The sequence below is a fragment of the Macrobrachium rosenbergii genome, chromosome 55, assembly GCF_040412425.1.
Source record: "Macrobrachium rosenbergii isolate ZJJX-2024 chromosome 55, ASM4041242v1, whole genome shotgun sequence".
Lineage (NCBI taxonomy): Eukaryota > Metazoa > Arthropoda > Malacostraca > Decapoda > Palaemonidae > Macrobrachium > Macrobrachium rosenbergii.
In genome coordinates this window covers 15,070,876-15,092,230 of record NC_089795.1, presented here as the reverse complement: position 1 = coordinate 15,092,230, position 21,355 = coordinate 15,070,876, and the positions used below count along the sequence as shown (strand labels likewise).

The 21,355-nt window shown below is 42.5% G+C and overlaps 1 protein-coding gene across 1 annotated transcript in view; it reads right to left on the bottom strand.

The window, feature by feature from the left end:
* The window catches only part of LOC136835190 (ankyrin repeat and SOCS box protein 12-like), a 90,337-nt gene that overhangs the window by 46,141 nt on the left and 22,841 nt on the right, over positions 1-21,355 (bottom strand). The window contains exon 4 of the mRNA XM_067098419.1: positions 14,153-14,251. Within this exon, the coding sequence (XP_066954520.1) occupies positions 14,153-14,251 (99 nt within the window). The remainder of the gene's footprint in view (positions 1-14,152; positions 14,252-21,355) is intronic.

Here is a 21,355-nt window from a genome sequence, read left to right as displayed (position 1 = left end):
GGCCTCCAATGGGACCTGACTTCGTACAGGTTGTCCCTCCCGCCACCCAAGCGGAAAGAGATTGCCGCCGCTACCAGGAAATTTCTGAGGAACAAAGCAGCCTCCCGCCGGTCTCAAGAAAGGATTCTCGGCTCCCTTCATTTCGCCTCAGTGACGGACCTGCTCTTGAAAGCGAAACTAAAAGATATAAACAGAGTATGGCGGAGACGAGCCAATGTCAGGCTCAGAGACAGGATCTCTTCAATCCCGCGAATCTTGAAAACAAGACTCCGGCCATGGTCCACAGTCAGTGGCCTGTCGAAGTCGGTTCCACTTCAATTTCCCCTCCGGCGTTGGTAATCCACACGGACGCTTCATTAAGCGGTTGGGGAGGGTACTCACCAAAACAAAAGTTCAAGGAACATGGTCCACAATGTTCCAACAGTTTCATATAAACACCTTGGAAGCTATGGCAGTGTTTCTAACACTCAAGAAAATTCGCCCCGCCAGCCGGATTCACGTCAGGCTTGTGCTGGACAGCGCCATGGTGGTTCATTGCATCAACAGGGGCGGCTCCAAATCAGGTCGCGAAACCAGGTGATGGTAGCAATCTTCTCCCTGGCGAACAAGCACGGCTGGCATCTGTCAGCCCACCCACCTAGCGGGGTGCGGAACGTGGTAGTGGACTCCCTGTCCAGGACTACTCCGTTGGAGACGGAGTGGTCTCTGGACGGAGACTCCTTCAAGTGGATTCGCCGCCGGGTTCCGGCCTCCAAGTGGATCTGTTCGCCACGGAAAGCAATCACAAGCTTCCTGTTACGTGGCTCCCAACCTGGACCCCAGGCTTTCGCCACGGATGCGATGTCCATAGATTGGAATTGTTGGGAGAGGATATATCTGTTTCCTCCGATAAACATGTTGTTAAAAGTCCTACACAAACTCAGGTCATTCAACGGCCAATTAGCTCTAGTAGCTCCCTATTGGCCAAAGAGCAACTGGTTCCCTCTATTACAGGAACTCAAGTTGCGGTGTCATCAGATACCCAAACCCAGACTGACCCAAGTCGTACAAACAAAGACTGTGTCAGCTTCCTTAAGGATTCAGAATGCACTGGTTTTATGGACTTTATAAAGTTTGCTGCAAAGAAGGGAGCAAACATTGACCCTGCCAACACTGTTTTTGGAATCAGACAAGAGAGATTCTACTCTCAGACAATACGATTCGGCAGTCAAAAAATTGGCGTCCTTTTTAAAGGCATCTGGAGCTCAAACTATGACAACCAACCTAGCAGTTACTTTCTTTAGGTCATTGTTTGAAAAAGGCCTTGCTCGGCCACTATTACTACAGCTAAATCAGCCTTAAAGAAGGTATTTTTGTACGGTTTTAATATTGACCTTACAGATTCATACTTCTCCTCCATCCCCAGAGCATGTGCCCGTTTGAGACCAGTAACTCGCCCTGCTTCCGTTACTTGGTTCCTCAACGATGTTTTGAAATTAGCCACTGACATTGATAATTCTCTATGCTCATACTTGGATCTGTTAAGGAAAACCTTGTTTCTGATTAGCTTAGCTTCAGGTGCCAGAATTTCAGAGCTATCAGCCCTCACTAGAGGTGATGATCATGTTAACTTCCTTCCATCCGGAGAAGTCCTCCTTTCCCCTGATCATACGTTCTTAGCTAAGAATGAAGACCCTCAGGACAGGTGGTCCCCTTGGAAGGTGGTGCCTCTTCCTCAGGACCAGTCATTGTGTCCAGTTTTTACCTTAAAGTCTTACCTCCAAAGAACTCCACAGTTTAAGTCGGGTCCTCTTTTCATCAGGGAAAAAGGTGGTACTCTCTCTTTGAATGCTATAAGACAACAAATTCTGTATTTTACTAAGCAAGCTAACCCGGATTCAGTCCCAAAGGTTCATGATATCCGAGCAGTAGCTACCTCCACTAATTATTTCTATAATATGGATTTTGCCGAACTTTCCAAATATACAGGATGGAAATCACCTCTAGTGTTTAAACGCCATTATTTAAAATCACTTGAAGCTCTAAAATTTTCTACACTGGCTGTGGGAAGTGTCATCTCCCCACCTTAATTATCCTTATCCCTTTCCTTTCCCCCAACCCGCCTGCCTCATTTATTCACTGCCTGCCTTCTGGATAGTTCATGCCTCGCTGCCTTGCTCCTCATACTCGATATTGGTTTATCTGATTATTGCCTGTCTTGTGTTTTGGATTTTGATGTGCTGTGGATTTAGATTTAGTCAGAGGTACTGAAGGATGGTTTTTATTTTGCTTCATGTACCTCATATATATTTTTTGTCTGTCACTGTATCTCTTTGCTTTAGGTTTAAGTTGTAATTACTGGTTATTCTATTAATTTGTAGGGGCCTCTTATTTTCCCCCTATTGTACCACATATTTGTATATCTACCTTGTTCCTAGGTTAAGTTTGCTTTTTTTATGATAATCTTTGATGTGAGGTGTTATTTGCCACCAGTATTTACTTATAGTTAACCTGATTTTCACTGTTGAGATATTTTTATTAAATCTATTTTTCCATAGCATGTGTCTCTTTCCATTGCCTTTTGTATTTTGTTGTAGCTTTGCAGTCTTGGCATGATTCTCTGATACTATTTCACCGGGTGACACGGGGCCAAACTCAAAAAAGGGATTTTGACAAAGGAAAAATCTTTTCTGAGGGGAGGCCCGTGTCACCCGGATGACCCCCTAGATTATTTTGAGGTACAGGTTTGCCCCCCTGCTGGCTCATGCCAAGCCTGGGGATGGTGCTAGTCTGGAATGAGTTCAGATGGCGCTGGAGTCGCCACGTGGCGGGCTGGGGAGCATGGGCGCTGGTACGGCCCTCACTCTTCTCGGGGATGTTGACATGGGGATGTCTTTTGAGTGTGGCTCTGTGGTTGTGATTCCTTCACTCACCCTTGGTTATACCGACATCTTCATCGAAGATGCTCGATCTGGGGGTAGTAACTCCAGCATTCCTGTAAGCTTTTTTCTCTGGTATATTTAGCAATATTTATACCTAGAAATTCGTGTAAGAATGGAATTTCACCGGGTGACACGGGGCCTCCCTCAGAAATAGATTTTGCCTTTGTCAAAATCCCTTCTCTCTCTCTTCCTCTCGTTCGTAGTTAGCGCAACCTACATATTATTTTTTCTCTGTATGTCTTTAACTGTACTGTACAGTAGATAATTTTAAATTTATCTAATTTTACCTGTATCATCTACAAAATGTAAATGCGCCATTTTAAAACACAGAGGCATAGAGCATTTCAGAACAAAGAGAAAGAGACAGAACATAGAAAGTTTTAAAAACGAGGTTGAGAACACTTCTAAAAATAGATCGGTGGAATGGGGGGAAAAAGAAATTGGATATTAATGTTCATACTCTCCTATACAGTATTCTTACATTAACCATTTATTTCTTTTTTATGGGTAATGTATTAAGCTAACTTTTAAATGAAATTAGAGTAACTTTAATTTCATTTAACAGTTAGTTTAATACTGAATTTCCATCTTTTGATATCTAACATAAAAATAACTTCTCTCTCTCATGTCTCTCATGTTATTCTCTTTTTCTCCATTAATTCATCAATAATTTAACTTGATATTTTAAGTAAGGACAATCTCTCTCTCTCTCGTGTGTATTCTCTCAGTCTCCGTAATAATTGATAAATGATTTCACTCGCTTAAGTAAGGACAACCCTTGTCTCTCTCTCTCTCGCTCATAGTTAGTGCTCACACATTTTTATAACTTATTATTTCTCTGTATGTCTTTACCTGTACAGTAATTAGTTTAAATTGATCTAATTTTACCTGTACCGTTTATGGAGTGTAAATGCACTAGTGTGGCAAATATGTTCTAAAACATAGAGACATAGTAACTAAGAGTTGTATTAGTTCAAATAAAAAACACTGTTTGTTCATGAAAAAGCATTTCAGAACAAAGAGAAAGAGACGTAGAATGAAGTTATTAAAAAGAGGTTGAGAAGACTTCTAAAAATAGATCAGTCTGAAGGGGAGAGAGACAGAAATTCTCTTCCAACTCTCTATTTTTATGTCAACCATTTATTTCTTTTTTTTAAGGGTAACATACTAAGCTAACTTTTAAATGAAATTACAGTAACTTTAATATAATTTAAAAGTTAACTTTATAATTTGGGAGCATGATTTGGGTCATATTTAGTGTTTAAACTTTACAAATAAGCATTTATTAGTATTTTTAGAGACCATGCCAAACTTACGCGAAAATTCACCTTGCATGAGGGGTTCTGGAACCTAACCTCACGTAAGTTCAGTTTATGACTATATATATATATATATATATATATATATATATATATATATATATATATATATATATATATATATATATATATATATGTGTGTGTGTGTGTGTGTGTGTGTGTGTGTGTATATATATATATATTATATATATATATATATATATATATATATATATATATATATATATATATATATATATATATGATATATATAGGAATAATAAGAAGATGCCTGCATGGAAGGCTCATTAGTAGGCTGTCAACCTCAATTCTATAAGCTATGTCACTCCCCTCTATCTTCTAGACACATGCTCACACTTATTAATTACTTGGGCCCTTACATTCCAGGGCCTTTCTGAGCTCGTCCCTGTGTCAGCCGGTGAAATTCCTATCAAGCACGAATTTCTAGGTATAGATATTGCTAAATATACCAGAGAAAAAGCTATCAGGAAATGCTGGGGTTACTACCCCCAGATCAAACATCTATTATGGAATAGACGTCGGTATAGGTAAGGGTTAGTGATTGTTGTCACTGCCACAGGACTGCACTCTGTAGATTTCCCAATGACAAAACCCCCGGAACGTGAGGAGCCGATCTAATGCCTGCACTCACCTGCCCGCCAACCGACGACCCCAGCGCCATCTGTACTCATTCCATACTAGCACGTTTTTCCTTTCGGAAGATATTTTTCTTGTGCTGGCTTTTGCCCTAATTTTCCTAGAGTTCCATCATGTCGTCAAGCAATTTCACCATTGTGAAGTTAAGTACCATCTTCTTGTGGGGTTTTTATTATTAGTGAGGCTTTTATTGGCCCGTAAATAAATATTTACAGGGTCATATATTGGACGCTCCCAACGTTCGTTGCCTCATAATGACCTTGAGGCACACCCTTACAGCTTGTTTCTGCAGGGGTTTCTCTCGGTCGTTACAATTTTACTCATGTTTCATAATTCCCCTTCAAAGAAGTTCCTTTTGGAGGTGTTTATCTATGTCTGGCGGTTCCTGGTACCTTGATTAGCGTCATTCCTCATGGAGGCTTCCTCCCTTATCTTGGTTCTTACAGTTAATTCATGGCTGTTACCAGGCTCTCTGGATAGATTCCCTCTCAAAGGTGGTGCTTTCTTTTGTCAGTTTCTCTGATTTGTAGTGTAATGGATGACATGGATAATTCGGTTTATTGTGGTCCAGGCTCGGCGTCAGGTGCAGCCAATTGGCTGCCTACCTCCTGCTCGCCTCGCCGGGTTAGGGCTATACGCTTAGCACAAGTCCTTATAATTTTGTATATTCAATCATATTATGTGTACTTATGTAGTTTTGGTTAACTTTAGCGGTACTTATCAGAAATTGATCCTAGCCTAGCCCTCTCGCTTCAATCGGTGGGTTAGGCTATTCAGGTTAGGCTTTAGCATTGTCTTAGCTCCCATCTCTCCGACTGTGTCGCTTGAGCGGGGGAGGGAGGGGTAGGCTGGTTGAGGGAGTTCCCGTTTGTTGTTCCATCCGCCTTACCGCCCGTTTTCGGGTTCGCTAGGGCATCTGAAGCCTTATCCCCTCCTCCCTCTAATGAGGGAGAGAAGAAAAATAAAACGGGGGATCTTCTTTATGCATTGCCTTTCTACCCTATGGGTCGGTTGTCGGTTGGACTACGTTACGGGAATTTCTCTCCCTTCCACCCCTCTTCCTCTCCTCTCTCTCCTCCCTTTTACTGTCTGGGCTGTGCCTTCAGAGGAGGGTGAAAGTTTGGCGTTGCTATAGACTAATGTTATTGTCCTATCCTCCCCTAGTACTTTTGGTGAGTGTCATAAGTCTCCCTGCGAGCAGGAAGTCGATACGTCTGTGTCGATACCCCGTGGGGAGTTTTAGTCAGTGTATAGGGGGTCTCCCGTCCACCTGAACATAACTCTCGATTCCACCATTTTAAGTACTGCCTCCCTGACTTGGCCAGTGGTGTGTCATCTCCCCGCGTGTGGGATGTCGGTCTCTTCGATCGTCACCCCGTGGGGGACTAGTCTGGTTTCCAGTTGAGAGTTACCCACTCTCCTGGCCTCCGTTCTAGTGTCAACAGCTCGGCTAGTGTTTCGTTGGTTCGCTCTCCTCCGGGTCGGGCTGAACTTCGATCACCCTCAGGGTTTAAACATTTCCCAACTGGTTCCGCTCTGCCGTCCCCGGCCCTCCCGTTGCCTTCTTACCTATTACCACTCCGGTGGTTCTGGTTTTCAGTAGGTTGGCCTTAGTCACACCTAGTTCTCTAGCTGTATACTAACCGGAGGTAATGATTTACCCCGCCCTCCCCGCTGTAACCAAGTGGCGGAGGCACGGGATCTCGGAGGGGTCTGCGCCGGAGCTCTTTGACCAGCAGTGTATTACTATCCTATGTTGTTAACCATTTACTTACTACCAATGAGTTGCATGATCCTAAGTTAAGGTCCTACTCCGTTGAACTGTCTCCGGAGTTTCTTGATTTAATGTGTGTCATGTTTTGCTCTGGTTTATCGTCCCGCCGAGCATTCCGGCGGTCCGGTATAAATTAATGCTTGCTGCCGGACTCGCAATAATTATACTTTAAGTTGATTTTATATTTAAGAGTTGCATGATCCTAGGTTGAGGCCTGCTCCGTCGAACTATCTCCGGCGCTCCTTAATTTAGTGTGTGTCATGTTTTGCTCTGATTTATCATCCTGCTGGAATACTCCGGCGGGTTCGGTATAAATTAATTAGCATGCTCCATTACCTGCTGTTGTTTAAGGCTCCTATCTCCGCCGGTTCTGCTCCGGAGCGCCTTAAATTAGTGTGTTCATATACCTTCTCCTACTTACAGACAGTACGTTGTGAGGAGTCCAGGTGCACTGCTGTGCTGCACCAACCCTATGGGCACGTCGTCTGCCGGTCTCATTCGGGCTGTGCAGTGTGTCTCGACGATCTTATCGTATGGCACCCGGACGGTTGTGAGGTTTGCTTCGCTCTGTACGAGCGTGTCCAGGACGAGTCGGTAAGCCTATAGTTACCGCCTTTAGTTTACCTGGTTGCCTCAATTGTTTCGAGTACGTTATATTCTTGATATATTGCTTATATATATCTCTTTACCGAGCGCTAGGTTATTAAGTCCCTGCTCTCTTCCAGGCCGACCAAGCTTCCCGTAACGACGCCTTGGGTTCCCTTCGAGCCTGGGTGGCTGGTTACGGCAGGAACGTTCCGTCGGGGAAGCCGTACGTTCTGGATGAGACCATCCGGAACCTGCTTTACCCAACGGCGCCGGATCTCGCAGCTGTTCCACCCGGTTGCCGCTCCTGTCATCGAGCAGATCCGGGTAGAAACCCAGCCTCCCCAGGACGAGAATTTGTATGTGGAGGTGTCGGAGGAAGTGGCAGCCATAAACCTTGACCTGGAACCTATGAACACCGAACAGGACCAGGAGGTAGGTAGGGAGGTAAGTGAGGCAGTGGGGGCGGGGTCCCTTTTTGATTCCCCTTCATCCACCGCTTCTTCTTTGTTTCAGGGCTTTCAAAAATCTTCTTACTTGGAGGACAGGGCGCAATCCGCTGTCCCCAAGTTGAAGAAGTCTTGGAAGGCGAAGGGCTATAAGTCCGCAGCCTCCTGCAAGGCAACTCCCTTCCCTCCGGTGAAGCCACGGGACACTAGTCCGGCGGCTTCCGCAGGCAAGGCCACTCCCTCTGCTAAGGGAGCGAGTTTGAGGGCAGCTAAGGCTAGCCCTCCTCCCCTTCCTGCCTTTGACCCGGAGGCGTTTGCTGGAATGCTTCCACAGAAGTTTTCCTCGGAGGTTGATGCAAAGCTTAACAAGCTTACGGAGAGGCTGCAGAGCCAGGAGAGTATGCTCTCCGGGTTCATGCGCTCCGGTGGGTCAGCAGTGCATTACCCCATTCCGGATGCCTCCGCCCTCCCTCCATTTGACAAGGGAAATCCCTGGCGTTTGGCCCTTCATGCTCCCCGGCATGAAGATACCCTAACGATCGAGGGTCTAGGCACGCACAGGCTCGAGGAGTTGGAATTCTTTCCTCCTGATCTGCTGGCCCCCTACCCAGGCTTCGCCAGGCTGACGGAGGAAGCTTGGGTAAGGATGGATATGGTCCCAAAGGAGACAGTGATCTTCCCAAGGGATCAGGCGCAGTCTACACTGATGCGCACCTTTAATGAGTGGCAGGCGGAGAACACGAAGTTGACCCCCTTCAAGGGCAACTTCACGATGTTCTCGTTGGGAGATAGGATCCCGACCCCCTGCATGACTAAGGTGGCTCTCGCAACCGCCCAAGCATGCTCAGAAGGTAAGCCGTTGCCTCAGCTCTGGGAGACTGATCCCACCTCTCTGATCTTCCCCGGAGACGATGAATTTTGGAAGGATGCCCCGGCCACTTTTACAACGGGTAAGCTGGACCCGGAGTGTGCATCCACCTTGTTCAGCGAGCAGCTTCCCAAACTGCCGGAAGCCCTCCTGAAAGCTGAGTTTGAGGCTAGGTGTCGGTTGAGCCGATCATTGAACTCCCTGTGCCTGGTGGAATCAACCGCAGTAACATTTTATGATGAGCCACTCTTCCAAGTTCTGACGAAGTCTCTGTTAGCGGGATTTCAGGCAGACTTGTTTGACTTCATGGTAGCGCGGATGAAATGCTGCAAATTCATCTTCGCCGACGCTACCATAAGACATGAGCCTAACAAGCTCATGAAAAGCTCCTTCTGGGGAGCTAGTCTCTTCCCGGAAGAAGAAGTCAATAATGTCCTGGCCGAGGCAACCAGGGCAAATCAGAGTCTGCGCTCCCGCTGGGGTATCCCCGCCTTTAAAAGGAAAACCCCCGAGTCCGCCGGCCCTCAAAATAGACCTGGCAAGAGATACAGGAGGCACAGAAGACAGCACCAGCAGGCTGTTGTCCAGGCTGTACCTGTCTCGCAAGTTTGCCAGCCTTCTACCTCTAAGGCCCAACCTCAACAGTTCGTGCTGGTACAGCCAGCTCAACACTCCCTTGCCGCGCCTTCCTTCGTGACGTCTCCGGTATACAACCCCTCCTATGAGGGCCAGGGGTCGTTTCGAGGCCTTTACAGGGGCGCAAGGGGGAGTAGAGCAAGGGCCTCCTTCAGAGGCAAGGCTGCCGCACGACCCCTCTCCCAGGGGAGAGGAGGCCGAGGTAGAGGAGGCAAACCTGCACTTTCCCAGTGAGACCAGTCAGGTGGGCGCCAGACTTCACCTGTTCAGGGACCAGTGGACCTTCAGTCCGTGGGCCCACAGCATAGTCTCCAAAGGTTTGGGGTGGAGTTGGATCAAGGGCCCTCCCCCTCTGATCAGATTTCATCAGCCGTCTTCCAAAGCTCTGCGGGACTTTGCGGCGGAATTACTCCAAAAGAGGGCCATAAAGAAAGTGAGACACCTGAAATTTCAGGGCAGACTGTTCAGTGTGCCCAAGAAAGACTCCAGTTAACAAAGGGTAATCTTGGATCTCTCGCGTCTCAATCTTTACATACAATGCGACAAATTTCGCATGCTTACAATCGCGCAGGTACGGACTCTACTTCCTCGTGGAGCCGTCACCACCTCTATAGATCTTTCAGACGCATATTATCACGTCCCGATTGCGCGGAACTTCTCTCCCTTCCTCAGTTTCAGACTGGGGAAACAAGCCTACTCCTTCAGGGTCATGCCATTCGGGCTCAACATAGCACCCAGAATTTTCACAAAGCTGGCGGACACGGTAGTGCAGCAGTTACGGTCCCGGGGGATATCGCTGGCCGCATACCTGGACGATTGGATAATCTGGGCATCCAACGCCGGGGAATGCCGGAGAGCTACGGCCATGGTGATCGAGTTTCTGGAATCCCTAGGCTTTCAGATAAACAGGGCGAAGTCCCGCCTAACTCCGGAGGCTCGATTTCAGTGGCTGGGTATCCAATGGGATCTGATTTCGCACAAGCTGTCTATTCCGCCAGCCAAACGGAGAGAAATAGCCAAAGCCACCAGGCAATTCCTCAAAGGCAGGAAAGCCTCTCGCAGAACGCAAGAAAGAATCCTGGGTTCTCTTCAGTTCGCATCCGTAACAGACCGGCTCCTAAAAGCAAAACTGAAAGACATAAACAGAGTGTGGCGGAGACGAGCCAATGTCAAGCTCAGGGACAAGGTGTCTTTAATTCCTCCGGTGCTGAGGAAAAGACTCCGGCCGTGGTCCACAGTCAAGGGTCTTTCGAAGTCAGTCCCCCTTCAATTCCCTTCCCCAGCTCTAATAATCCACACAGACGCTTTGTTAAGCGGCTGGGGAGGGTACTCACCAAAAGAAAAGGTACAGGGTACATGGTCCACTCTGTTCCGTCAATTCCACATAAACATTTTGGAGGCAATGGCAGTGTTTCTAACTCTGAAGAAACTTTGCCCCACCAACCAGATTCATATCAGGCTGGTGCTGGACAGCGCAGTAGTGGTACATTGCATAAACAGAGGGGGTTCCAAATCGAGTTGGATAAACCAAGTGATGATAGCCATTTTCTCCCTGGCGGAGAAGCACGGCTGGCAACTATCAGCTACCCATCTAGCAGGAGTCCGGAATGTCATCGCAGACTCCCTGTCCAGGGCAACTCCGCTGGAGTCAGAATGGTCCCTGGACAAGGCTTCTTTCAGATGGATATGGCGTCAGGTTCCGGGCCTTCAGGTGGACTTGTTTGCCACGGAGAGCAATCACAAACTCCCTTGTTATGTTGCTCCCAACCTGGATCCTCGAGCTTACGTTACGGACGCAATGTCAGTGGACTGGAACAAATGGCAGAAAATCTATCTTTTCCCGCCAATAAACCTGCTGTTAAAGGTGTTGCACAAGCTCAGGTCATTCAAAGGTCAAGTGGCCCTGGTAGCTCCCAACTGGCTGAAGAGCAATTGGTTCCCTCTTCTTCTGGAGCTCAACTCAAACTACGGTGTCATCAAATACCCAAGCCACAGCTGACTCAAGTAGTGCAAACACGGACTGTGTCAGCTTCCTCAAGAATTCTGAATGCCCTGGCTTTATGGACTTTATGAAATTCGCCAGAGAGGTGCAGATATTGATCCCGTTAATACTCTGTTTCTGGAATCAGATAAAAGAGATTCTACCCTCAGACAGTATGATTCAGCAGTTAAAAAGTTAGCATCTTTTTTGAAGGAATCTGAAGCTCAAGTCATGACCACCAATTTGGCAATATCATTCTTTAGGTCACTGTTTGAAAAAGGTCTGGCTCCGGCCACCATTACCACAGCGAAATCAGCTTTGAAAAAGGTGTTTTTGCATGGCTTTAACATTGATTTAACAGATTCATATTTTTCATCCATTCCCAGAGCATGCGCTCGTTTGAGACCAGCGACCCGTCCGCATACAGTTTCCTGGTTTCTTAACGATGTTCTAAAATTAGCCTCAGAAACTGATAACGATCAATGTTCTTATTTGAATCTGTTAAGGAAGACATTGTTCCTAATTAGTCTAGCTTCAGGTGCCAGAATATCAGAACTGTCTGCTCTCTCTAGAGATGCGAATCATGTGGATTTTCTCCCGTCAGGAGAAGTTCTGCTTTCCCCAGATCAAAGGTTCTTAGCGAAAAATGAAGACCCTCAGGATAGGTGGTCCCCTGGAAGGTTGTTCCTCTTCCACAAGACCTGTCTTTATGCCCAGTCGCTACCTTGAGGGCCTATTTACGGAGAACTTCTCAGTGTTTGTCTGGTCCTCTTTTTATCAGGGAAAAGGAGGAACGCTTTCTTTTAAGGCTATAAGACAACAAATTCTGTACTTCATTAAGCAAGCTAATCCGGATTCAGTCCCTAAGGTTCATGATATCCGAGCAGTGGCTACCTCCACTAATTATTTTCATACTATGAATTTTGATGAGCTTAAGAAGTACACGGGCTGGAAATCTCCATCAGTGTTCAAACGCCACTATCTGAAATCACTGGAAGCTCTGAAGTTCCCCCTCATGTGGCTGTAGGGAGCATTGTCCCTCCACCTTAAAATTAACCTTTAATCCCTATCCTCCCCCCCCCCGCCTGCCTCATTTACTTGCCCTGCCATTTTCTCCTGGACCAGACATGCTTCACAGCCTGGCTCCTCATATTATGATGTACAATTTTGCGGTGTTAGTTTTTAAGTTTGCAGCTTGTTATGTTTACTGTAATTTAGTTTTAAGCTGGAGGTACCTTTATAAATTTTTCTGTCGTTTATCTAGTCTTAGTACCTTCCCATTATAATATTATTTACGTACATAGTTATTTCTCATGTCCTTTACTGTGATATTAATTGTACCCCTAGTTATATCTCAGTTTATCTGCCTATACCCTTGGTATTTAATCATGTTTTCAGGGATAATTAAAACTATTTTCAGTAATAGTGTTTTTATACATGTTCACCTAACTACTCGCTCCTTTTAAACTTTCACCAAAGCTTAGTATGATTCTCTGTCATAATTTCACCGGCTGACACAGGGACGAGCTCAGAAAAGGGATTTTAACAAAGGAAAAATCTATTTCTGAGGGAGGCCCTGTGTCACCCGGTGACCCTCCCAGGGTCTAGATTTCCCTCCCCGAGTAGGCATACCAAGCTTGTGGAGGGTGCTAGCATGGAATGAGTACAGATGGCGCTGGGGTCGTCGGTTGGCGGGCAGGTGAGTGCGGGCGTTAGATCGGCTCCTCACGTTCCAGGGGTTTTGTCATTGGGATATCTACAGAGTGCAGTCCTGTGGCAGTGACAACAATCACTCACCCTTACCTATACCGATGTCTATTCCATAATAGATGTTCGATCTGGGGGTAGTAACCCCAACATTTCCTGATAGCTTTTTCTCTGGTATATTTAGCAATATCTATACCTAGAAATTTGTGCTTGATAGAATTTCACCGGGTGACACAGGGCCTCCCTCAGAAATAGATTTTTCCTTTGTCAAAATCCCTTTTTACACCCCATCCAGTCAAAACTTTCTTGGTTCTCTCTCCTGCTCCTAAACAGCGCATCTGAATTACACACTTTTTACAAATCTGTTGTCTTCCATTTCCAATACATGACCAAACTTCAAAACCCTCTGGTCCATCTTTTCACTTACAATAATCTTTTTGGACTAATTTCTTTGTATCCCTACATTTTCTTACATTTGCACTCTTTTCATGCTACACATACTACAGAAACAGTTCATCTACACAGCTTCTACCTTTCTTCCCTCATTTTTATTCAACTTCCCACTTTACCTTCATAAAGAAGAGTTGACTCAGTTATTCCTTCACACATTCTAATTTTTGTTTCCATAAACTCAGCCATTCTCATGCATATGTTTTGGAGATGCAGTTTGTGGTATCTGTCAGGAAAGTGAAAATACAAGGGACAATGTTGGGTCCTAAACACCTGGGTAAAGAACAACCATTCTTGGTAAGTGCTGGCTTCATGAAACAAATCTTTCACATTCAGTTATGCTAAGATCTTTCAGCAGAGCCACAGATCATCCAAATAAGTAACAATTAAACGAGTTCTGTCTGCAGTGTCCATTTTGTTTCATGGGGTCTTTTTGTATATTAAATAAAATTTTGCTTTTGTTTGGATCGAAGGTAATTTATCAACTTTTATGATTTTAACTAACATTCTGGTTCCACAGTACAGTGGTAAGATTTTTGCTGCCTTGAATTACTGTAGTTACTGGTTTAATCAAGGCATAGAATATAATGGCTGGAGTTCTGCTGTGAATATCACATAAATAGTTCACTGAGAGAGCTAATCTACCGTAGTTAATTTTCAAACATGTTTGAGCTCATGTTTTAGCACAGAATAAGGTATTCCAAATTACTTTATTTCTCGCTATAACAACATCTTTATGCCGACAGCTTTTGTAAACACTGAATATTGTATTACATTTTCACTCACATAAGTTATAGTCTCTTACCTTGACCCCTTCTGAAAATCCATCTCTAACAGCTATCAGCAATGGCGTACATCGATTTTTCCGACTTCCGTCTGGATTAGCCCCTCTTTCAAGTAGGACCTATGTCAATTATGAATAGATTACAAGGTGTTCATCAATATAAATTAAAATAATTTTCAAACAATTAAAAGTTTCATGACATACAAACCCTCATTCTACAAGTGTCTTGATCAGCTGGAAGACAATGACATAGTGAAACAATGAAAAAAAGCCTTAATTGCAGCATTGGTAGGCTAACTAAACTGGATGGGTGAGGGGGGGAAGTAACTTTGATCATACTGTTACCAATTTTTCCAATCTGTGGTGTTAAGAAATTCATTGTGAAATAAGTTCTCAAGAATTCCAGTTTATCCCAAAACAAACACACTCATTTATTTTTTTGAATGATACTAATAAGAAAAAGAAATAAAGTCTCCTGTGCACCACTGGTAGCAATGAGAACACATCAAAAGACTGTTTGTTTTCAGGCTACAAAAATATAGCAACAAACTTGAGTGTTATTTTTATCTTCCTTACATATAAAGCTCTTAGCAACTGACTTGTTTCTTTATACCTTGGAAAGTATGGTTAGGAATATTAGGGGCTACTTCATCATACAAAACAACTCTTCCAGTTGTTATTCCAAGCAGTATTCCCTACCTATGAAGAAAATCCTTGTATCTTGTTTGCATGTAAAGAATAAAGATATTACTCAAAATTTGGACTCTTCTCTTTTTCTCATTAAAGACTGGAAAACTGAATCAGTTCTTTCATATAAAACAAAACCATCACTCATATATGACCATATTCATGGTCTGGATATCCTTAACCCTTTAACGCCGAAGCCCTATTTACAAAAACGTCTCCCGTATGCCGGCGGCGTTCGGTGAGTTAGCGCCGAAGCGGAAAAAAAGTTTTTTTAAAAATCACAGCACGATTAGTTTTTAAGATTAAGAGTTCATTTTTGGCTCATTTTTTTGTCATTGCCTGAAGTTTAGTATGCAACCATCAGAATGAAAAAAATATCATTATCATATATAAATATTGGAATATATGACAGCGAAAAAAAACTCATATATAATTGTATACAAATCGCGCTGTAAAATAAAACGGTTAAAGCTAATGACTTAATTTTTTTTAGTTGTATTGTACACTAAATTGCGATGATTTTGGTATATAACAAATTTTAAAACGATCAAAGCAACACAGAGAAAATATTATCACAAAATGATGCATGAATTCGTAACGCGTGGACGTAAAAATTTTTTTTTTTCAAAAATTCACCATAAATCGAAATATTGTGCTAGAGAGTTCCCGTTTGTTGAAAAATGAAGCTAATTGATTGAATATTACTAGACTGTAAGTGTTTTAGCTTACAATTGCAGTTTTCGACCATTTCGGTCGAGTTAAAGTTGACTGAAAGTCGAATTTTTTCTATTTATCGTGATTTATATAAAAATATTTCAAAACTGATAAAAGCTACAACCATGAGTTATTTTTTGTTGTATTGTAAATGAAATTGCGCACATTTTCATATATAAAACTTTATGTAACAACTAATATAAAACAGTGCAAATATTACGACAATGAGACGAAAGAATTTCAGAGATGTTTGGCCGAGTTGCCGCGCAAACGTAAGGAAAATGTTTTTTTAAAAAATTCACCATAAATCGAAATATTGTGCTAGAGACTTCCAATTTATTGCAAAATGAAGGTAAACGATTGAATATTACTAGAATGTAAGAGTTTCAGCTTACAATTGCGTTTTTTTCCCATTTCGGTCGAGTTAAAGTTGACTGAAGGTTGAAATTTTGGCAGTTATCGTGATTTATATGAAAATATTTCAAAACTGATAAAAGCTACAACCATGAGTTATTTTCTGTTGTATTCTACATGAAATTGTACACATTTTCATATATAAAACTTTATGTAACGACTTAATATAAAACAGTGCAAGAAATTCACATAAATCGAAATATTGTGCTAGAGACTTCAGTTTGTTGCAAAAATGAAGGTACATGATTGAATATTACTAGAATGTAAGAGTTTTAGCTTATAATTGACCATTTCGTCGAGTTAAAGTTGAAAAAATTTTGTTTTTTTAAATTTCAAAACTGATAAATCGAAATATTGTCTGCTAGAACTTTCCAATTGGTTGCAAAATGAAGGTAAATGATTGAATATTACTAAATCGAATTTAAAAAAGAAGTTTTAATATTACAAATTTAAGTTTTTTACCATTTCGGTCGAGTCAAAGTTGACCAAAGGTTGAAATTTTGGCAGTTATCGTGATTTATATGAAAATATTTCAAAACTGGTAAAAGATACAACCTTGAGTTATTTTCTATTGTATTGTACATGAAATTGCGCACATTTTCATATATAAAACTTTATGTAACGGCTAATATAGAACAGTGCAAAAATTACGACAAAATGATGAAAGAATTTATGAAATTTTCGGCCAAGTTACCAGCGAGTGTAAGAAAAAATTTTTTTTTCAAAAATTCACCATAAATCGAAATATTGTGCTAGAGACTTCCAATTTGTTGCAAAATGAAGGTACATGATTGAATATTACTAGAATGTAAGAGTTTTAGCTTACAATTGCGTTTTTCGACCATTTCGGTCGAGTCAAAGTTGACCAAAGGTTGAAATTTTTTGTAGTCGACGTTTGCTACGTCCACTCGGCATTCAACAGACAATTTTAGTCGATGTTTGCTGCGTCCAACAGGCGTTTAAGGGTTAAACACTATAATATATCATATAGTAGCACAGCACATGAGCTACCTAGAACCCATCAATCACTGGCGTCATTTTAAATATTAGACATCAGTATCTTTGGGGACTGGGAGGAGGAACTAATATGAGTGATGGGTTTGTGTGAAAAAAGAAAAAACTAATATAAGAAAAATTTCACTTATTTCATCGCAACTTCATAACTAGTACATGCTCAAATCACAATTCACATGAGAGATCCAAAGTGCTGAATGCCAAAAGAATGGTTATTATGACTTGAAGGACCCACAGGCTTGTATTAGTTAATATGGGCAACAACTTGACTGAGTCAGGAATGGAAGACACCTGGTACTCAAGTGAAACACAAGAGGCTAATAACCCTGAAAGTCTACATTCCTGGAATGCCAAAAATAAATGAATGGGAAAGATAGAGTAAGGAAGAAAAAACTTGAATCCCCTTAATCACACTCCAAGACAAAACTTTGCCAGCTGTGGCTACTGGGCTCTAACAAAAACCTAATAAACATTTGGGAATTAAATCCCTACCACAGAAATTTGCAAAGATAAGGTGACACCAACAGGTACCTACATTTAAGAAAAAAATTTAAATGCAAACACTATCTAAAACTCTAGATCTGATCTACCTGCCAGTAGAAAGCCATGTTTTTGTTACCTGTTTCTTATGCTGACCTGTAGGGAGAAACAATCTGGCAATGTTGTCTCTGAAATTTCTGATTCTCACTTGCGAGTGAAGCAAGGGGGAAGGGATGATGAAGGCTGCTGTTCAGCCTTCAACATGTATGACTCCCAGAGAAAGAGCACATATCTTCCTTACCATCTTGCAAATGCCAGGAGAAAATTTTGCCTTTGGTGTGAGATCCAGGATGGAAGTTCCTTGAAATGGCTTGTAAGGATGATTAGAAGGACTTTTCAAGATTAGGGGATCCCACTTAGGAAGCATGAGCAATCCTAGAAGAACTTACTTCTCAAAATGATGGCTAAGCTTTCTTAGTTCCACTGAAGAACACACATCTAATCAACAAAGCTCAAGGACTTGCAGCCCTAGAATCCTTGAAGAGAAGGAAGTCTGCAATCAAAGGAATAGTGAAACCAACTGAGTTAATGCACCTTCCACTGCATCAAATACAAGAATTTCCCCACTTGGCCTTGTAAATAGTGATGGATGAAGCTGTGTGCAATCTTATGATGACTTTGGCTGCTTCTGATCACCCATGTGAAAGAATTAAATTAGAGGAATAAATGAAAGACTGAGTTAGGATTGATGAATACTGGAAATCTTGCAGTGAATTAAAATTTTGGGAATCCAGCTTAACTACTAACAGCTTTACAATCACGCAAAGGGTAATGTAGATGATTAATGGTGACTTGACACTCCAGCTGGTGCATCACCATGCCACTATACTGAGCCTTTTCTCTCTGTCAGACAAACGTGTGCACTGTCTTAGGGCATTCGAAGACCAGAAAGGTGGCAAAATGTATAAGTGATTGGGGTCTGATGAAACAAGTCAGCATATGTCCACTATTGTAGTTATGCCATTGAACAATTCTCAGCTTCCATCTGTAAAATGCAATCTACTTTACTATCAGTGATATTGTGTTATGCTTATGCCAATTTCTCCCACTAGGAAGGGTGCAAGTGTAAAGGCTATCTTCTGTTATAGATGGTTTGAATGTAGACTAGCTTCCCCTTGTGATTGTTTCTCCCTGGCCAAAATTGGTAGCACAGAAATATCTGTGTGATGTCACACCCTTTAGTTTGATGTGGGTGATACAAATAGCAAACATGCAACGTTTCAAGGAGACCAAAAAAATTGCAAATGCAACAGGAACAAGAGATGTTGAGACTGACTCTCCCTTACCCAGAAAATAATACTGCATATGCACTGCTTGTACTTGGAGGGAATGGTCAGATGAAAGGTATTATTATTATTAATAGTATATTATATTATTGTTATTATTTTCTATCTCAGTTATCCTATTAGACTGGGTGGAATTTATAATGTGGGGTTCCAGGTTGCTTCTTGCCTCCTTACAAATCTATCACTTTTCTCAGTATGTGAGCTTTCTAATAGCACATTCTTCTGCATGAGTCCTGGAGCTACTTTGGCATCTAGTTTTTCTAGGTTCCTTTTCAGAGATCTTGGGATTGTGCCTAGTGTTCCTATGATTATGGGTACAATTTCCACTGGCATATCCCATATCGTTCTTATTTCCATTTTCAGGTCTTGATACTTATCAATTTTTTCTCTTTCTTTCTCATCTACTCTGGTGTTCCATAGTATTGCATCATTAATGAGTGATACTTTCTTCTTGATTTTGTCAATCAGCATCAAGCCTAGTCTATTGGCATGTATCACCCTTTCTGTTCTGATACCACAGTCCCAGAGGATCTTTGCTTGATCGTTGTCTATCACTCCCTCAGGTTGGTATTCATACCACTTATTAATGCAAGCTTGCTGGTGTTTCTTGCACAGTCTCCAGTGGAGGGCTTTTGCTACTGAATCATGCCTCTTTTTGTACTGGTTCTGTGCAAGCGCCAGCACTTGCTAGCTATGTGGTTTATGGTCTCAGTCTGATCTTGTGTCGCTGGTAGCATTTTTTCTGTTTCCTTCTTGAGTTCTCCCCTCTGTAGCCATTGCCATGTTTCACTGCTGGCCAGTTCTTTAGTCTGTCTCATGTACTGTCCGTGCATTGGTTTGCTGTGCCATTCCTTTGTCCTGTTTTTCATTCTCCTGTTCCTGTATATTTCTGGGTCTTCGTCTACTTTTATCAGTCCTCCATCCCATGCACTCCTTAGCCACTCGTCTTCACTGGTTTTCAGATATTGCTCCAATGCTCTGCTCTCGATGTTGACGCAGTCCTCTATGCTTAGTAGACCTCTCCCTCCTTCCTTTCATGTTATGTGTAGTCTATCTGTATTTGCTCTAGGGTGTAGTACTTTGTGTATTGTCATGTGTTTCCTAGTTTTCTGGTCTATGCTGTGGAGTTCAGCCTTCGTCCACTCCACTACACCTGCACTGTATCTGATTACTGGTACTACCCATGTGTTTATGGCTTTTGTCATGCTTCCGGCATTGAGTTTTGACTTTAGTATTGCCATAAGTCCCTGCATATATTCTTTCCTGATTGTATCCTATATTTCTTGGTGTTTTATATCCTCTCCTTCTATTATTCTCAGGTATTTGTATCCTGTCTCATCTATGTGTTTGATGCTATTCCCATCTGGTAGCTTTATCCCTTCAGTCCTTGTCACTTTACCTTTTTGTTTGTTGACCTAGGGGCATTTTTCTATTCCAAAATCCATCCTGATGTCCCCAGATACAATCCTTACATTCTGGATTAGGGCATCTATTTCCTTGATGCTCTAACCATACAGCTTGATGTCATCCATTAACATCAGATGGTTAATTTTGTTGCTTCCTTCCTTGAGTTGGTACCCAGCATCCATCTCTTGCTGTACTTTTGTCATGGGAATCATGGCTACTACGAAGAGTAGTGGGAACGGTGAGTCGCCTTGAAAGATCCCTCTCCTGATGTTAACCTCTGCTAGTCTTATCCCAGAGCTTGTAAGTACTGTATTCCAATTGCGCATTGTATTTTTTAGGAAGCTGATGGTGTTTTCCTCACTACCATTTGTCTATCAGGAGCTGGTCTTTTGTGCCCCTGCACTTCCTTCTGCAGCCTTTCTGTTGGTAAGGGATGATGTTTGCATCCTCTAGGTAGTTGTATAAGCTTTTCACTGATAATACCTGTTAGTAACTTCCACATTATTGGTAGGCAGGTGATAGGCCTGTAGTTACTTGCTCCATTTCCCTTGTTCTTGTTTTTTTGTACTAAGGATGTTTTCTCTGTGGTCATCCATTTGGGCGCATGGTGGTTTGTGATACAATGCTGGAGTTGTTCTACTATTCGTGGGTGTAGGGCCTTAAAGTTTTTGAGCTAGTTGGGCATTTTCTTTAGTTGGTGTTTGACTGTGTCTGTCGTGATCTCGGTGAATCTTTGTTTTATTCTCCCCATTTCTTATGCCTTGACTTCCTGGAGCCATGTTGCATGTTTGTTGTGATACCAGATTGTTCCATATATTTTCCCAGAGTTTCTTACTTGATTCGGCTTCAGGAATTTCCTGGAGGTTGTTTTCCCCTCTTAGTTGCTGTATAGTCTTTTCTGGTTGGTTCTGAAGAGTTTGTTCTGTTGGTATCCTTTATTCCTGTTCATGTACTGTTGGATCTTATGTGCTTTGGCTTTAAGCCTCTGTTTTATATCTTCTATTGTGTTGTTTAGTCCCTTCTCCTGTATTTTGTATTTCTTGTTCAGTTCCTCCCTTATTTTCTTGCTTCTTAGCCTCTTTTCTGCCATCTCTTTAAGTTTACTCAAGTCAGATCTCATCGCTATGATTTGTTTTTCCAGATGTCTTTTCCAAGGCAGTTG